The 19,370-nt window shown below is 41.6% G+C and overlaps 1 protein-coding gene across 1 annotated transcript in view; it reads right to left on the bottom strand.

Moving 5' to 3' along the window:
• CFAP20DC (CFAP20 domain containing) overlaps positions 1-19,370 on the bottom strand; it is a 259,149-nt gene that overhangs the window by 42,808 nt on the left and 196,971 nt on the right. Inside the window, exon 18 of the mRNA XM_038771702.1 lies at positions 8,058-8,116. Coding sequence (XP_038627630.1) covers positions 8,058-8,116 — 59 coding nt within the window. The remainder of the gene's footprint in view (positions 1-8,057; positions 8,117-19,370) is intronic.

The raw sequence follows: 19,370 nt of genomic DNA, 5'->3' as shown, positions 1-19,370 counted from the left end.
TCCAACTCCATCCTTTTGCACCTTATCAAAGTGCTTGCTCACTCTCTTCTCTCTCTGACCACATCTTCAACTGTTCACTCTCCAATGGCTCCTTCCCCACTGATTTCAAAGATGCTCATGTCTCCTCTATGATAAAAAAAACCCTCCCTTGACCTCAATGTTCCTTCAGGTTATTGCCCCATCTCCCTCCTATCATTCATCTCCAAATTGCTAGAGCAAGTTGTCTACAGCCACTGCCTCCACTTCCTCTCCTCCAATTCTCTGTTTGACCCCTGCAAATCTGGCTCCCACCTCTTTCACTCTACCAAAACTGTTCTTTCAGTCACCAATGATCTCCTTCTAGCCAAATCCAATGGACTCTACTCCTTCCTAATCCTCTTCTACCTCTCAGCTGCCTTTGACATTGTGGACCACCTCCTTCTCCTGGAAATATTATCCAACCTTCACTGACTTCAGTGGCTTCACTGACAATGTCCTCTCCTGGTTCTCTTCCTAACTCACTGGCTGCTCAGCCTCTTTCACGGGTTCCTCCTCTGCTTCACACCCCCTAACTGTGGGAGTCCTTCAAGGCTCAGTTCTAGGTCTTCTTCTACCCTCCATATTCATCCACTCCCTTGGAGAACTCATTCACTCCCATGGCTTCAGTTACCATCTCTATGGGGATGATTCCCAAATTTGCATCTCCAGCTCTGATTTCTCTCCTTCTCTGCTGTCTCGTATTTCCTCCTGCCTTCACGACATCTTTACTTGGATGTTCTGCCGCTACCTCAAACTTAACATGTCCAATACAGAACTCCTTACGTTCCCCCCCGATCCTGCCCTCCCCATGACTTTTCCTATCACTGTAGACAGCACCACCATCTTAGCTCTCTCACAAGCTCATAATCTTGACATTATCCTCAACTCGTCTCTCTCATTCAAACCATATATTCAATCTGTCACCAAATCCTCTTGGTTAAACTTTCAAAACATTGCCAAAAACCACCCTTCCCTCTCTATATTAGCACTTATCTTATCCCGACTTTATTACTGCATCAGCCTCCTTGCTGACCTCCCTGCCTCCTATCTCTTCCCACTCCAAGGCCATACTTCACTCTGTTGCCTTGATCATTTTTATACAAAAACCATTCAGTCCATGTTTCTTCACTCTTCAAGAATCTCCAGTGGTTGTGGTTCTAATCCTGCCTCCACCACTCGTCTGCTGTGTGTTCTTGGATAAGGCACTTCACTTTCCTATGCCTCAGTTACCTCATCTGCAAAATGGGAATTAAGACTGTGAGCCCCATGTGGGACATGGACTGTGTCGAACCTGATTAACTTGTATCTACTCCAACACTTGGTATAGTGCTTGGTACCTAGTAAAAATGCTTAACAAATATCATTAAAAAAGAAAGTAACATTGACCCTCTTTAGATCAATCATATTTATTGAGCACTTACCATGTGCAGAGGATCGTACTAAGTGGTTGGGAGAATACAATACCACAGAGTTGGTAGACATGTTTCTCTTCTCGACTGTGAGCCCGTTGTGGGCAGGGATTGTCTCTATTTGTTGCTGAATTATACTTCCCAAGTGCTTAGTACAGTGCTCTGCACACAGTAAGCGCTCAATAAATATGAATGATTGAATGAATGAATGTCTCTCCCTCTAGACTGTAAGCTCATTGAGGGCAGAGAATGTGTCTACAATCTCTATTATAGGGAGGGGATTGGAAGGGAAGGAATGGAAAATATGAAGTGAGAGAGCCCTGTAGGACAGGCTGTACTTAGATCTAATGGCATCTTTCAGAAAGCTACAACTAAGGAGGCACCCTAGTCCTCAAACATTTACAGCTAATCAATCAAATTATATTTATTGAGCATTTACTGTGTGAGTCATTCCCCTCTCCAGTCCATAACTCACTCTGCTGCCCACTTGATCTGGGCAGTGCACTTGTGTGAGTACACTAGAGTAAGTAGGCATGATCCGTGCCCTCAAGGAGCTTACCATCTGATGGGTAGACATTAAAATAAATTACAAGTAGGGGGAACACAAAGTATAAGGATAGGTACATAAGAGCTGTGAGGATGGAGCTAGGGGATACGGACTGAAATGCATAAATAAAACAGAAGAGAGAGAAAATAGGGTAGGGAAATGAGAGATTACTCAGGGAAGTCTTCCTGGAGGAGATATGATTTTTAGTAGGGTTTTAAAGATAGGAACAGTGGTGGTCTGTTGGTTATGAAGGCCGAGGGAGTTCCAGACAATAGGGAGGGAATGAGCAAGGGGTCAAAGGCAAAAGAGATGAGATCAAGGCGCAGTAAGTAGGTTGGTATTAGAGGAACAAAGTGTGTGGGCTGGGTTGTAGTGGGAGAGGAGTGAGGATAAGTAAGAGGGGGAAACTTGATTGACTGACTGCCTTAAAGCTGAAGGACCTGGGTTCTAATCCCAGCTCCACCACTTGTCTGTTGTGTGACCTTGAGCAAGTCACTTCACTTCTCTGTGCCTCAGTTAACTCATCTGAAAAATGGGGATTAAGACTGTGAGCCCCAAGTTGCAAAGGGACTGTATCCAACCTGATTAGCTTGTATCCACCTCAGAGTTTAGTACAGTGCCTGGTACATAGTAAGTGCTTAACAAATACCATTACAAAATACCAAATTTCAAAATATCAGGTAATAGGATACTAGTTGACACAAGAAGATAGTATGCTCAAACAAGAGGAAACACTTCAAACATCATGGGCTAAATATGTGGAAATTGTAACCACATTCAGTTTTTCAAGCAGAAAATATGAGTAGGATTAAAAGGATTTGGATCAATTAATGGATGAGAGGTCCACAATTGACTTCCCCCTCTAGATTGTAAACTCATTGTGGACTGGGAACATATCTGCCAAATCTGTTGTATTGTACTCTCCCAAGCTCTTAGTGGAGTGCTCTGCACATAGTAAGCACTTAATTAATACTATTGGTTCATTCATTCATTCATTCAATTGTATTTATTGAGCGCTTACTGTGTGCAGAGCACTGTACTAAGTGCTTGGGAAGTACAAGTTGGCAACATATAGAGATGGTCCCTACCCAACAACGGGCTCACAGTCTAGAAGGGGGAGACAAACAACAAAACAAAACAAGTGGACAGGTGTCAATACCATCAGAATAAATAGAATTATAGCTATATATACATCATTAATAAAATAAAGAGAATAGTAAATATGTACAAGTAAAATAAATAGATCAATAAATCTGTACAAACATAAATACAGGTGCTGTGGGGAGGGGAAGGAGGCAGGGCTGGGGGGATTGGGAGGAGAAGAGGAAAAAGGGGGCTCAGTCTGGAAAGGCCTCTTGGAGGAGGTGAGCTCTCAGTAGGACTTTGAAGGGAGGAAGAGAGCTAGCTTGGCGGATGTGTGGAGGGAGGGCATTCCAGGCCAGGGGGAGGACGTGGGCCGGGGGTCGACGGTGGGACAGGCGAGAATGAGGTACAGTGAGGAAGTTAGCAGCAGAGGAGTTGAGGGTGTGGGGTGGGCTGTAGAAGGAGAGAAGGGAGGTGAGGTAGGAGGGGGCAAAGTGATGGAGAGCCTTGAAGCCAAAAGTGAGGAGTTGATTGATTGACTGAGAGGGAAGGCTTTAGATATGGAGGGGAAAGTTTAGGGATGCTACATGTTACACTCCTTAACATTAAAGACTGATGTCAACGAGGGACAACTAGATCAGGGATTCTCCAAGAATCTTGTTGCCACTGTCAGAAACAGAATACTGGTCTGACCTAATAATGGCAGTTCTTATGCTCTTCCATTGGAAATGATTTATTAACAAGAGAAAAAATGTACTAAGTTTACTAGTCTTCCAAATATCAAAGATTGCAGAGAAAAGAAAAATGATGACATTGTGATCAGTTCAATGTAATTCATGTAGGTTATGATGACAAGACAACTTGCTTCAATCTATGCTGAGCCAGTATGAACTGAGGTCAGTAGTTATTAATCACTTGTCAAAGACTGCAGCCCTTTACCACCCAATTATAGATACAAATAAATTTATATCACCCTCACAAATAGCAAAGTTATCAAGGATTCAAGCCTTATCACAGTCAGTACTGACATTTTTTAAACAGGTAAAAGATATGTCTAAAATAAACACCTCAGAAAAGTGTGCCATCCATTACTGCTTGGGTGCTTGAAAAATATTTTTTCAAATGTTTTTCATTAAAATAGATTCTAGGAAATTTGTAGAACCTTTGATTATACGTAGCAAGAATTACAAATATATTAATCCTAAAAGAGAAGAAACTGATTATTGGCACAATCCATTAATTTAGAGACCCAGAAAGTAAATAGTTCTTATTTCATAAAATCAGTTACGGAGCAGAGAATTCATCATTTGTGTGGACAAAATATAAATAAAGAAACAAGTAAACAGCCTCAGGAGGCCAATCAAATTCAAGAAAACCAATACACTGAATTTTAAAATAAAGTACACTAAATTGAAAACAACATCCACCTCGCTCAGTTCAAAAGACTGGCAGCTATGGGCTAGGAAACATTTCTCAACTTGAATGAGCTGTGAAATTGTTTTTTCCCCACCTTCAAATGTATTAGATTACAATTGGCATTTTTGAACCTTGTTGAGGCAGTCATTGTTCTAAGACGTAACGCTATTTGTGACACTAACAGTATGGACACCTGGTGTTTGAGATTTGCTTTAGTGACAAATTGTTATGTTAAAGAAAACATAGCAGGCAAAGGCTGTATTTGAGCCTAAATAACCAATTTGCATAATGATGCTAGTAATTAAATGCCCACAATCCAGTTTTTTCTGTTTGTCTAGCTGGAATGTATCAAAATGAGTGTGCTTGATATCTCACTTCAATGTACACCGAATTCTTCTCTAATGTAGCGATTGCATTCTTACAACATCCCATATTAAGGAAAACTCACACTTATAGAACCTGCTCTGTGTACAACACAGCACGTGACCACAACTGCTTCTTCCAACACTGCATTGTGCTGTATCCAGCCCAGAAACAGAGTTGCCTAGTGGAAAGAGCACAGCCTGGGAGTCAGAGGACATGGGTTCTAGTCCCAGATCTGCCACTTGTCTGCTGTGTGATTTTGGGGAAGTCACTTAATTTCTTTGTGCCTCAGTTACCTCATCTGTCAAATAATAATAATAATAATGGCATTTATTAAGCACTTACTATGTGCAAAGCACGGTTCTAAGCATTGGGGAGATTACAAGGTGATCAGGTTGTCCCACAGGGGGCTCACAGTCTTAATCCCCATTTTACAGATGAGGAAACTGAGGCCCAGAGAAGTTAAGTGACTTGCCCAAAGTCACACAGCTGACAAGTGACAGAGCCGGGATTTGAACCTATGACCTCTGACTCCAAAGCCCGGGCTCTTTCCACTGAGCCACGCTGCTTCTCTTATGGGGATTAAGGCTATGAGCCTCATGTGGGACATGGACTGTGTTCAATATGATTAGCATGTATCCACCCCAGTGCTTAGTACAGTGCCTGGCACGTAATAGGTACTTAACAAATACCATTACAAAAAAAATCCAGACAGCTGCCCAATGTTAGAAGAATGTTCCCTAATTTCACTTGCACATTCCAGCCAAAATGAATAGTGAAAACCCGTATTCTGATAGAACTGAGTGTAGTACACACAGCTTCTGTCACAACCTCAATACAAATTTTAATTGAAATAACGTTCATAGTTTATGAACATCTTAATTACTGCCTCCTGCTCCTCCTTCTGTCCCAGAATATAATGTTACAGGTGCTGGTCACAAGTTGTACTTTCTCCTCCCAACGGTGTTAGGTTTATGGTAAGAGGTCTTTGTATCTTCATGTTTCTTCTATTATCCTAATTGCATTGCTCCTTTTACTCCATTTTCAACTCCAGACCCCAGTCGCTTTTATTTTTTTCTTCAAGTACTCGGTTCCTCAGAACTTTGGAGAAACAGTTTTGAATCCTTTGGCAAAGTAGCCAGTATTTGATTTAATAACCTGGGAATGTGGCAAAGCTGATCCCTTAGCCCTTTCAAGAGAGGAAAAGATGTGCTTCTGAGGCTCTCAGTTGAATTATATCTACTCCTGCAACTCTTAATATCAATTGGGGAATAGTACCTTTCAAGATTTGCATTTAGTATAGGCTAGAATTTCCTCTCAGGCATAGCTCTGGCTTAGTTATCTAGCTTCTGTAAACTCTACATCGGATTAGAGGCAATTACACTTGAAAGCCACCAAGAAGCTTGAGTGAGCACAGAATATATCAACTCTTCCAATTAAGAATGTAAGTGCCACACACAGCATGGAAAACCTGAATCATGGTGTCTGCACTGGTCAACTTTAGACATTCAAATCCAATTCAAAAGTGCTACCTATAAAATATCAAGTACAGAGCTATGAAAAAGGCAACCAGGGAGGGAGGTTATAACACAGCATCAGGCCCATTACATCAAACGAATTCTGCTCAAGGGAATGCAGCCATTTTGCAGATTTGAGGTGGATCTAAAAAAATTGGACTACCAGATTCAAGGCTTGAATCATACACATGGTGGGGGTGCGGGGTGGGGGTGGGTGGCATATGCTGATACATATGCTTCAGGCCCCAACTACAAATTCCAATAGAAGCCTGAGCTTTTAATACGCCAACCCACTACCTCGTGACACATTCAATGTGTGACTTGTGACAGAAGAAGGGAGGGTCTCATAATTGGAACTCTGCTCTGGGATCTGCATATAACTTCTTCCACTAATTAAAGCCTCATACCATTTGGAACTTAATTTTTCTCTGTGGTGGTCTCCTTAATCTCTCCCTCCCTCTAATACTATCAGTAGAGATGTGATCGGCTGGAGAAGCCGTACCAATCAATCAATGGTATTTATTGAGTGCTTACTGCATGCAGAGCAATGTACTAACCATTTGGGAGAGGACCCCACAACAGTGCTGGTATCAAGTGCTTCTGACCTTAAAGTTTAGGGAAACTGGAGGCAAAGCATTTTTCCTGAAACACTCAAAACTTTGGAAATCTTTTCCTTGACAGCTCGAGTCCAGTGACCTTCATAATTCAGTGCAGAATCTATCCTTGCAGGCTTGTCTACCTGAGTGGCTAGACCTATGTGTTACTTCTTTTATTGCTATTTCAGAATGCTTTGATTTTCGATTTTATTTACCAGGGTCCTTTAAATCATGTTTTGCACACCACAGTTTAATAGCATAGGGTGGAGTTTTTAAGAAATAAAATAAATGTATGTTACAACATGAATCATGGTTTTCAATTACAGGTTATAAATTACTATTTTACTAGATACATTTTTTCCAATTTTTATATGATGATGCATGCTGACCTCATAATTTTGTCATCTTCTATATTTATGGTCCAATAATGCCTTCTTGGCAATTCACAAAGGCTGCTGAATTTATGAGGCAACAGCCAGTCAGGTAATTTACAGATAGTAGGATTGCCTGTAAAACAATTTTCTAAGAAAACTTTAAGATTAGTGGATCACATACTGGCAAATGAAATAGACTGCATTTTTCTGTCCATGAAATTTGGCTTTGAATGTTAATAAAGGAAAATGTAAATTAATTTTCCTGAGTGATTAAGCATTTTATTGAATTACACTACATTATGTTACACATGTTGATGAAATTTCCTATACATAATGCTGTCTTGACACATTTGATCAATAGCGTTTAAATTCCATTGCACACTGTGAACAGACCACAGCTTCACATGGAACTATTATCAAATGGCCCAACTTATGACTTGATGCAGGTCTGAAATAATAGGGTTATCTCTCAGAACACTTGAAAGCAGAAAATGAATATTTAAGATCATGAGTCTCAATCTTGTTAAATATAAACACATTAAATTATGTGAAGAGGGGAAGATACTTAAGAACTCTAGTACATTTTCTTCCGCCACCCAAGATAAAACATTTATATGACCAGGACAGAACATGAAATGTTCTGGATCAAAATGTAGAAAATGATTCATGATTAAATAAAAGCAGAGTACATTTAATCCTCCAAACAATCTGCTTTTTCACCATCTGGACCTTACCTTGGGTTGGAATGAGGAGGGTTCATTTCTTTCTGATAATAACGTCCCTGACTGGTAGGCTGGAAAGACATTCAAAATAGAAATAGTAATGAGAAAAAAATTTTGTCAAGATTTTTTTTATTGTTTGTACATCTAAAGAAAGATATATACGTATTCAGATATATACTGCTGCATAGGCTTTTATGATAGGCATATATATAGTGGCTTCATGTTATGGGACTGTGTCCCATGTAGTTTGCTCTTGTGAAAGCTTCACCTTTCAGTCTTGTTTCATGGAACAGTTTCAGAATCCTTGATTCAGGACTGCTCTCTGCTGTTCAACTACTCGTAGAACACAAGGTTCTGCCTTGTTATTGACATTTCTGACAGGTTGAGTACTGTGTGAAGTCTTTGGGGGTGAGCAAGGAGTGAATGTTAAGATGATAGAGTCATCAAAATCCAGTATGTGAATTTCAAGCCAACTAGGAAGGGCCAGGCCTAGGGGTCTAACAAATACCCAACTGGTGAATTTTCAACCTGGGAATCCTAACTACAAGATAGCACCAACTGGCGTTAGATAGAGTAGTCCTGAACAAGGAGACTATGCAAATATGTTTGCATGTGTATAATAATTTTTTACATGTGATTAATAAATCACCTTTGCACATGCTGGTGGTAGTAGTAGTAGTCATGGTATTTTTTAAGACCTACTGAGAGCAGCACACTGTACTAAGCCCTTGGAAAAGTATGACAAAAGCACAAAACAGGAGCTTAAACTTTAACAGGGATATCCTTATGTGCACATTCATATTTACATGCATAACTGCCTTTACTGCATAATTCTGCAAACCCCCTCCCCCCCAAATTTTTGAGGAAGAAATGAATATGATTTTTTTTGATGGGAAGTGATAATTGAAATTGGTGATACTGATGCACACCAGGATAGAAAGAGGGAAAGGGATAGAATACACTAAGGGCAAAGATGGAGAAAGGTCAGAACATGATAATGCAGCAGACAAGTCTAATGCTGGGGGAGGGGAATGCCTTCTTTAAAACAGACACACTCCAGGGGAGAAAAAGGGGGAGTATCCTATTGTATGTAGCCCTTGAAAGAGTGCAGTAGAACTAAGAGGCACAGTATCAAGTGCCCTTTTTCCTATCTCTTCTCTTCGATTTTTTTCTTCTCTATTTTTTTCTCCTGCCTCCCCTTATCGCAATATTAATTCTCCATATAATAGCTATTCCCCTCTTTTTTGAGCTTTGAAAATTATGCAAAAAAGTGGGGCAAATATGCAAGTAAATACAGTATAAGAAAAGGCTTAGTATTGAAAAATGGGCTCTGGATTGGGCTCTGGTACTGGAATAAAGCAGGTTTAAGCTGTTGTGCACAGACAACAAATCATAAAGCTGAAAGGGCAAATATTGATGGTAACATGATTACCCATGTCTTGTTTATCTTTGTTTCCATAAAATATTTTTCTTTGTTTAATTTTTATGTCATATAAATCAGTTAAAAAAAACCTTCCAGATGTGACTTTATAATACCAAAAATAAGATACCTTGTAAAAGCATTGCTATAAACCAAATGTCTCCAAAAAACTCTGAGTCTCATAAATATAGAAATAGATTAATGTGTCAATTTCAGGAAGTTTACAAGGCTAGCTTCTATTATAACTAATGAGAATTGGACATGTAAATCTCTGTGTAGAGCAGCCATTACCCTCAAGTGTGCAATAAAATCTCAAGCATTAATCAGTGAGCTAAAACAGTGGTACCATTATCTTAAAAAAAGTGCAGCAATGAATTATCTGAAATATATTCCCCCCAAGAAACATTTAAGCTTTTATCTACAATTAATGTTTTCAAATGCAACACAACAACTGCTTTGATTGTGGCACTCAAAAATGGTGACCAAAAACATCACTTTGAACTGTTTTCCCTGGTCTTGAAAGCAGAAATACCTGAATACCTAATACTCCCATTTAGAGTATTGTATTTTCTAGGCCCCAAACACATCTATGTTTACAGAAATCAGAGAGAAGGAATTTTTCCACCATTTTCATAGATTCTAATGTGGTCTTCAGAGTATTAATAAGAGGGTGAAGAGAGTTCTTCATAATAGATTCTTTTCCTCTATAAATAATTTCTGGAATATGTTCTTTTAATTTAAATCAAACATCGAGTCTAATAATCACAATCACTTAGTCTGACTTCCAGTAATGCACTGTGAATTTAAATGTTACTAGATACTTTCCAAATGTACCAATACCAATGCCTCACCATATTCGTAAGGAAAAAAAGTAGCTATGAAAATAGTAGAGGACTTTAAAAGAGCATGTCAAGAAAAAACAGTTGGTCTAGCTAGAGAAATTAAACTTTGAACAATTTGCAAGAAAGATCAAGTTTTGTAACCTAGACTTCATTATTTCATTGAAATAATAAAATTAGGGAGGCAAGAGACCTAACAAATTATCTAGCCATATCCCAGACTAAGCCCCGCTTTTCCTCTGCTCTCCCCTCCCCATTGCCCCGACTCACTCCCTTTGCTCTACTCCCTTCTCAGCCCCACAGCACTTGTTTATATATGTAGATATTTGTAATTCTATTTATTTATATTAATGATGTGCATATATCTATAATTCTATTTATTTATATTGATGTTATTGATGCGTGTTTACTTGTTTTGATTCCTGTTTCCCCCCCCCCCCCCCCTTTTAGATTGTGAGCCCGTTGTGGGCAGGGATTACCTCTGTTGCTAAATTGCACTTTCCAAGCATTTAGTACAGTGCCCTGCACACGGTAAACACTCAGTAAATACGACTGAATGAATGAATACCTAGCCTTGTCAAAGGATACCTAGCCTTGTCAAAGTCAATGCAGAATTGCTCCCTATAATAAATCCCATGATTTTCTCTTTGAGATTAGATACTCTTTTTCCAGCCTTCCAATTCTCCATGTTTCAACTATGGAATTCCATCACTTTCTTTGGGAGACCATTCCATAATTCACCAAGACTCACTGTCAGGATGACTGTCCTGATATTCAGCCAAAAATTCCATTTTCTTAATTTCATTCCATTAATTCCAGTTTTGCCCCCTTATGTCAAACAAAAAAGCATTCTTTTCCTTCCCTCTGGTTTACAGGATTTGTACGCGGCTAGCATGGACCTCACTTACCTATCACTCAGCCAAACTCTTCAGAATGGTTGCTTTATGCCTTTCTATAGGAAATGATGACTCAGGGTTCATTAATAGCAGCCATATACAAGGTAATGGGGAGGAAAATCCATGATTATCTGAAATGTATTTGTAGGTAAATGCAAGAAGTTGGGAAAGAAATGGAAGGAACTGGAAGTCTTTGATCAGGACCACAGGGATGAATTAGTTTGAGCTAGCTAAGGAGTAGTGGAGCAGCATGGCGTAGTGGATAGAGCCCTGACTTGGGAATCGGAAGGTCTTGAGTTCTAAACCAGGCTCCATCACTTGTGTGCTGTGTGTCCTTGGGCAAGATACTTCAGTTCTCTGTACTTCAGTTACCTCATATGTAAAATGGGGATTGAGACTGTGAACCCCTCGTGGGACACGATTGTGTCCAACTTGATTTACTTGTATCCACCCCAGTGCTTAGTACAGTGCCTGACACACAGAGTAAGTGCTTCACAAATAACAGAATTATTATTGCTATTATTATTAGTGGACTAACACTCAGGACCAGAGTGATGGACTAGAAGAATATTGATTGCTTAGGAAAAGAGAGGTTCAGTGATCCAGAAAGCAGGAGGCAGCCAGCAGGTAGAGTGTCTGGGAGAAGTGAAAGATAAACAGAATTAGAGTCGTATCCTCAGAAGTCTATTAAAGCCCTTAAACTGGGGAATGGTAGATGGAAACATCTTTGTTCTCTTCACTTACACTGATTTGGGTCAAGATCTGGTGCTGATGGGGCAAGATAGCTGGAAGATGGTAAAAAGATGGGCTTTCTTCCAACTCAATGAGGCCATTGGCATCAGCTGTATGATTTGAGACAGTCATCCAGGAAATATTCTATGCTAACGGCTGTGTCTGGGGGCACACTCAAGAGGACTCAAGCACTTAGTACAGTGCTCTGCACACAGTAAGTACTCAATAAATATGATTTAATGAATGAATGAATGAGGACATGCAGAAGACTATGAAATACTTCATAGTTAACATATCCCTTAATGATGAATAATAAGCTTGAACAAAAATGAGATTCTATACCAGCCTGCATGCAAACTCCAGTATACAGCCCAAGATTCATCTTCATAACACAGGATTTAAAGCTGTTAACAAGTTTTGCTCCCTTACCTGAACACTAAAATAATGCTTCACAGAGAGATAAAGAAGTAGAAATCAGATATAAGGAATGCTGGGGCATTCATTCATATTTATTGAATACTTACTGTGTACAGAGCACTGTACTAAGTGCTTGGGAGAGTATAATACAACAACAAACAGACCCAGTCCCTGCCCATAATGAGTTCACATTCTTGAGGGCATGAAGCCCTATCCCCAAAAGCAGGCAAGGTGAGCAGAAACTGAGACCTGTTCTGACAGTGGAAAGAACATGGGCCTGGGGGTCAGAAGACCTGGGTTCTGATCCCGGCTCCATCATTTGTCTTCTGGGTAACCTTGGGCAAGTAATTTCACTTCTCTGGGCCTCAGTTACCTCACCTGAAAAATGGAGAATGAATACATGTTCTTCCTCTGTGCTACGAGCCCCATATAGGACAGGCACCATGTCTGATCTGAGCATGTTGTTGGGTAGGGATTGTCTCTATTTGTTGCCAAATTGTACTTTTCAAGCGCTTAGTACAGGGCTCTGTACACAGTAAATGCTCAATAAATACGATTGAATGAATGAATCTACCCCAGCATTTATTACAGTGCTTGGCACACAGCATTTAACAAATACCACAGTTATTATTAGGCACCTCCATAAGATCAGGAGCAGAGGCCGCATTGCCCAGACCAGCAACTCTGTCCTGAGCCAATACTGTGGGAGTGAAGCCACATGAGTGGGGATAAGCAGATACTGGCCCTTATTTGGTCTAGAGTCCCCACAAGACCAAGAGCTCTGGGGGCTGTGAAGGGCCACCTGAAGCCCAAACCATCATTCAATAGCATTTAATGAGTGACTACTGTGTGCTGAGCACTGTTCTAAGTCCTTGGAGGAGAACAATAGAGTTAGAAGACACCATCCCCATTCTTAAAGAGCTTACAATGTCCTGGAAGAGATAGGTACATAAATAACTTACAAATAAATGAAAAGGAAAAAACAATAAGTAGTTGGGGTTGTAAATTGATATGTTCAGAAATACTACGGGTGGGTGTGAGTGCCAAATTTCATAGTTGGCACTGAAATACTGAGGTGGTAATTGGGGGGATATGATGTGGAAAAAGAAATTTTCATCAGGGAAGGCCTCCAGGAGGAGATGTGTTGTCAAAAGGGCCTTGCAGTTGGGGAAAGTTGTGGTCTGATGAACTTCATTCATTCATTCAATAGAATTTATTGAATGCTTACTGTGTGCAGAGCACTGTACTAAGTACTTGGAAGAGTACAATACAACAGACACATTCCATGCCCACAATGAGCTTACAGTCTTGGGGGGTGGAGGGGAGACAGACATTAATATAAATAAATTACAGATACGTACATAAGTGCCGTGGGGGTGGGAAGGGGAGGAAAAAAATCAGTGAGTCATGATGGCGCAGAAGGGAGTGGGAGAAGAGGTAAGGGGGCTTAGTTAGGGAAGGCCTCTTGGAGGAGATGGGTCCTCAATAAGGCTTTCAGGGGCAGGGGAGAGTAATTGTCAGATTTGAGGTGAGAGGGCATTCCAGGCCAGAGGCAGGATGTGGGCAAGGGGTTGGTGGCGAGAACTTGAAGGGGGAGGGAGTTCCAGGCAAGAGGAAGGGTGTGAGTAGGAGTTTGGAGGTAGGAGAGAAGAAAACAAGGTACAGTGAGTATGTTGGGTTGAAAGGAACAATGGGTGTGAGCTGGAGTGTGGTGGAAGAAAAGAGGGGATACGTATAGGGGAGAGAGCTGATGGAGTGCCTTCAAGTCAATGGTCAGGAGCTTCTGCTTGTTGGAGAGAGGAAAGGGTAACCCTTGATGGTTTCTGAAGAGTTGGGAGATGTATGTCCAGAATGAAGTTTTAGAAAATTGACCAAGGCAGCAGAGTGAAGTACAGACCAGAGAGAGAGAGAGAATGAAAGCAGAATGGAGGAGGTTGATTTTGTAGTCAAGATGGGATACGTCATGGGTCTGGACCAGTGTGGGGGGTCATTTGGATGGAGCAAAAGGGGCAGATCCAGGAAATGTTACAAGGGAAGAATTGATAGGATTTGGCAATAAATTTAATGTGAACGTAGAAAGAGAGGGAGGATAATGCCAAAGTTACAGACATTAAAAAGGTGAAGAATGGTGGAGGTGTTAACTTCGATGGGAAAGTTAGGTGATGGAAAAGATTTGGAAGGAAGATGAGGCATTGTTTTAGACATAATGAATTTAAGGGGCTGGTGGGACATCCAGGTAGAGATGTTTCAGAGGCAAGATTGTGAAAGAGGGGTCTCTTACCTTCTCAACTGCTAAAATATTGGACATATGTAGCGCTTTGTATCTAAGTACTATTGCCAGGAGTGGAGACAATCCTGAAAACTGGCCCCTCCAAGTTCTGCTTCAGCTACTTATTTAAATGTTGTTAATTTGAATTGATTTTAATTTTTAATTTATTCCTGTTGTTCATAATTCATTCTTATTGTTCTAGATGTCTGCCTACCCTTACTGAGATTGTACAAGACATGGGAATGCTTATGAATTGTTTCACAGATTCAGCACAGCATTATTGGCTGACAAAAAGTGTGAAGAAAATTGATGTTATAAATCAGCCTACACTTGAGAATCCCTACTCAAAATGAAAGATTCTAAAACAGCAACACAAAACTTAAATCAGTCACCAAATTCTGCTACTGGGCAGTAGTCTCTCCAATGATGCTTGAATAGACGGAGCAGTTGAAAGAGAAGGCCAGAATGGCCATCACAAACCATTGAGAAGCAGCATTCCCTAATGGTTAGAGCACAGGCCTGGGAGTCAGAAGGACCTGTTCCCAGCTCTGCCACTTGTCTACTGTGTGACCTTACTCAAATTTGTAACTTCTCTGTGTCCCAGTTACATCATTTGTAAAATGGGGGCTCCACCACTTGTCTGCTGTGTGACCTTGGGCAAGTCACTTCACATCTCTCTGTCTCAGTTATCTCATCTGTAAAATGGGGATAAAGACTGTGATCCCTACGTGGGACAGGGACTATGTCCAACCTGACTAACTGTATTTGCTCCAGGGCTTAGTAGAGTGCCTGGCACATAGTAAGCGCTTAACAAATACCATAAAAAAACTGTGTGCCCATGTGGGACACTCTGTGTCCAACGTATTTAGCTTATATCTATCCCAGCACTTAGTACAGTACGTGGCACATAGTAAGCACTTAACAAATACCATTTAAAAAAAAACAAGCCTAACAGACAAGAGTGTGGGGTCAAGAAAACATCAAATCCATACCAAGCTGAACATCTAAAAAGCTTTTATGGTCCCCAACCTTCTATATGGCTGTGATACCTTCATCTACTATAAAAGACAAAACCAGTTCCTGCAATAATTTGAAAATCCTTTATATGCTATATATTGCAATAATAATTTTCTCCTCACATGCTATAATTGTTGGCTCCTCAGCCCAGTAACAATATTTCCCCCTTACTGAATCCCATGCCCACACCAACTATTTCTGACTTGCAACTTCCTCCTTATGTCCCCATTAGCTCCACCTCCTCCATCTCTCTCCCCCAGTGACCTTGCCATCTACCTCATCAACAAAACTGAAACCATCAGGCATGAATTCCCCCAAATCTCCCCTTACCTTCTCGGGCCATGACCACTCCAACCCCCATATCCACTTTCTCATTCTTCCCAGACAACTCCCAAGAGGTCTCCCATCTCCTTTCAAAATCTACTCCCTCAACCTGTGCCTCCAACTGCATCCCTTTGCACTTAATTAAAAAATCTGGGCACACCCTTCTTTCCTCCCTTACTGCTGTATTTAATTTCTGGCTCTCCAATAGGACCTTCCCCTCCTCTTTCAAACACGCCTACGTATCTCCTATTCCAATAAAATCCTCTCTTGACCTCGCTGCCCCTTCCAGCTGTCACCCCACCTCGAACGAGTTGCTTACTCCCACTGCCTCCACATCTCCTCCTCCTCCTCCTTTCTCAATCCCTTTCAATTTGGCTTCCACCTCTCCCTGACTTCCCTGAAACTGATCTTTCCAAAGTCACCAATGACCACCTCCTTGCCAAATCCAATGGACTCTATTCCACCCTAATTCTCCTTGACCCCTCGGCTGTTTATGACATTGTGAACCACCCCTATCATCTGAAACACTGGGAAATCTTGGTTTCACTCAGTAAGTTAATCAAAAGTACTGAGTGCTAATTGGGTGCAGAGCACTATACTAAGTGCTTGGGAGAGTTCAATAGGACAGAGTTGATACATATGATCCCTGCCCTCAAGGACCTTACAGCTACAAGGGGAGATAGACATTAAAATAAATTACAGAGAAAGCGAGGACCAGAGTATATGGATAAGTATATAAGTGCTATATTCTCTCCTAAGAAACAACACCTTACAGTGGCAGGAGAGTTTGCATACTCCAATGAAGCTTAGAGCTATGCCATTGAGAGATACTCTCGCTAGGGTTAACCATAATGGAAAGGTCTAAGCTGAAGCGTCAAAGTTGATTCATCTGTGATGGGCAGCAGTGGCATGGGAAAGAGTCAAAGGCTGATGATCAAATGATCAAAATGTTGATCAAAGACAACGGCAGAGACTCAAGTTTTCATTACGTGGGAGAAGGCAATGGTAAACCGCTATGGATACTAGAATGATTACAGATATAGGTACTGGAAGATGAGCCCCTCAGGTTGGAAGGCATTCAATGAACTACTGGGGATGAATAGACGATGTCTCAGAGTATCTTGGGTGTTTATGACATGGCCAGAATAAAGCCTTCAGGACCTCTGGTTGCTAATGTTGCCATATGAGAAATGAGTATCCAAAGCTGTAAAGATACCCTTATTATTGGAACATGGAATGTGTGGAGTATGAAGCTGGGAAAGCTGGAAATAATCAAGAATGAAATGAACCGATTGAAGATCGACATCCTAGGAATACGTGAACTGAAATGGACTGGTATTGAGCATTTCCAATCGAATAAGCACATCATCTACTACTCTGCTCATGCTGACAAAAGAATAAATGGCCTTAGAGTAAACTCTCATCCCTCCACCCTATTTTCCCTCCCTACTTGCTGTCTCATGTGCATGCACTTAGTCCCACCCACTAAGCACTTAGGTATTCCCTCCCCATCTCCACTCCCACAACAATTATATACATATCCTTATACTCTATTGTTTCCTTTACCTGTGACTTATTTTAATGTCAGTTCTGTCTCCCCCACTATGCTGTCAGCTCCTTCATCATCATCATCATCAATCGTATTTATTGAGCACTTACTATGTGCAGAGCACTGTACTAAGCGCTTGGGAAGTACAAATTGGCAACATATAGAGACAGTCCCTACCCAACAGTGGGCTCACAGTCTAAAAGGGGGAGACAGAGAACAAAACCAAACATACTAACAAAATAAAATAAATAGAATAGATATGTACAAATAAAATAAATAGAGTAAAAAAATATGTACAAACATATATACATATATACAGGTGCTGTGGGGAAGGGAAGGAGGTAAGATGGGGGGGATGGAGAGGGGGACGAGGGGGAGAGGAAGGAAGGGGCTCAGTCTGGGAAGGCCTCCTGGAGGAGGTGAGCTCTCAGCAGGGCCTTGAAGGGAGGAAGAGAGCTAGCTTGGCGGATGGGCAGAGGGAGGGCATTCCAGGCCCGGGGGATGACGTGGGCCGGGGGTCGATGGCGGGACAGGCGAGAGCGAGGTACAGTGAGGAGATGAGCGGTGGAGGAACGGAGGGTGCGGACTGGGCTGTAGAAGGAGAGAAGGGAGGTGAGGTAGGAGGGGGCGAGGTGATGGAGAGCCCTGAAGCCCAGGGTGAAGAGTTTCTGCCTGATGCACAGATTGATTGGTAGCCACTGGAGATTTTTGAGGAGGGAAGTAATATGCCCAGAGCGTTTCTGGACAAAGATAATCCGGGCAGCAGCATGAAGTATGGATTGAAGTGGAGAGAGACACGAGGATGGGAGATCAGAGAGAAGGCTGATGCAGTAGTCCAGACGGGATAGGATGAGAGCTTGAATGAGCAGGGTAGTGGTTGGGATGGAGAGGAAAGGGCGGATCTTGACAATGTTGTGGAGCTGAGACCGGCAGGTTTTGGTGACGGCTTGGATGTGAGGGGTGAATGAGAGAGCAGAGTCGAGGATGACACCAAGGTTGCGGGCTTGTGAGACGGGAAGGATGGTAGTGCTGTCAACAGAGATGGGAAAGTCAGGGAGAGGGCAAGGTTTGGGAAGGAAGACAAGGAGTTCAGTCTTTGACATGTTGAGCTTTAGGTGGCGGGCAGACATCCAAATGGAGATGTCCTGAAGGCAGGAGGAGATGCGAGCCTGGAGAGAGGGGGAGAGAGCAGGGGCAGAGATGTAGATCTGGGTGTCATCAGCGTAGAGATGATAGTTGAAGCCGTGGGAGCGAATGAGGTCACCAAGGGAGTGCGTGTAGATCGAGAACAGAAGGGGACCAAGCACTGAACCTTGGGGAACCCCCACAGTGAGAGAATGGGAGGGGGAGGAGGAGCCTGCAAAAGAGACTGAGAAAGAACGACCGGAGAGGTAAGAGGAGAACCAGGAGAGGACGGAGTCTGTGAAGCCAAGGTCAGATAGCGTGTTGAGAAGAAGGGGTTGGTCCACAGAGGATCTTAAGGTCCTCCTTAAGGACTGGGGCTATAACTTTCAAGTCTATTGTACTGTACTCTCCCAAGTGCTTAATATAGTTGTTTGCACAAAATAAGCATTTGATAAATACCATTGATCAACTGATAAATGTGGATAAACAATTAATAGTAATTCAAAGTGGACCATTACAAATTCAAATAAATGAGGATTGGTTGATTGATTGGCAGTTGTGTTCTGACTGAATTCTTGCAGGAAGCTGCAGAAGTTGAAGGTTGTTGTTTTATGGAAGTGGTTTTACAACTTTAGTGAAGAATTTGTCTAACTTGGGTTGAAGAGCAGCCTTCTTTTCAAGCAATTATTTTCTTCTCAAACCAACTTACTACAGGCTAACTTCTTCTGAAGACCTCT

Source organism: Tachyglossus aculeatus, chromosome X1, assembly GCF_015852505.1.
Source record: "Tachyglossus aculeatus isolate mTacAcu1 chromosome X1, mTacAcu1.pri, whole genome shotgun sequence".
Classification (NCBI taxonomy): Eukaryota; Metazoa; Chordata; class Mammalia; order Monotremata; family Tachyglossidae; genus Tachyglossus; species Tachyglossus aculeatus.
Note: the sequence above shows the minus strand (reverse complement) of the source record. Positions and strands in the feature narration are given on the sequence as shown.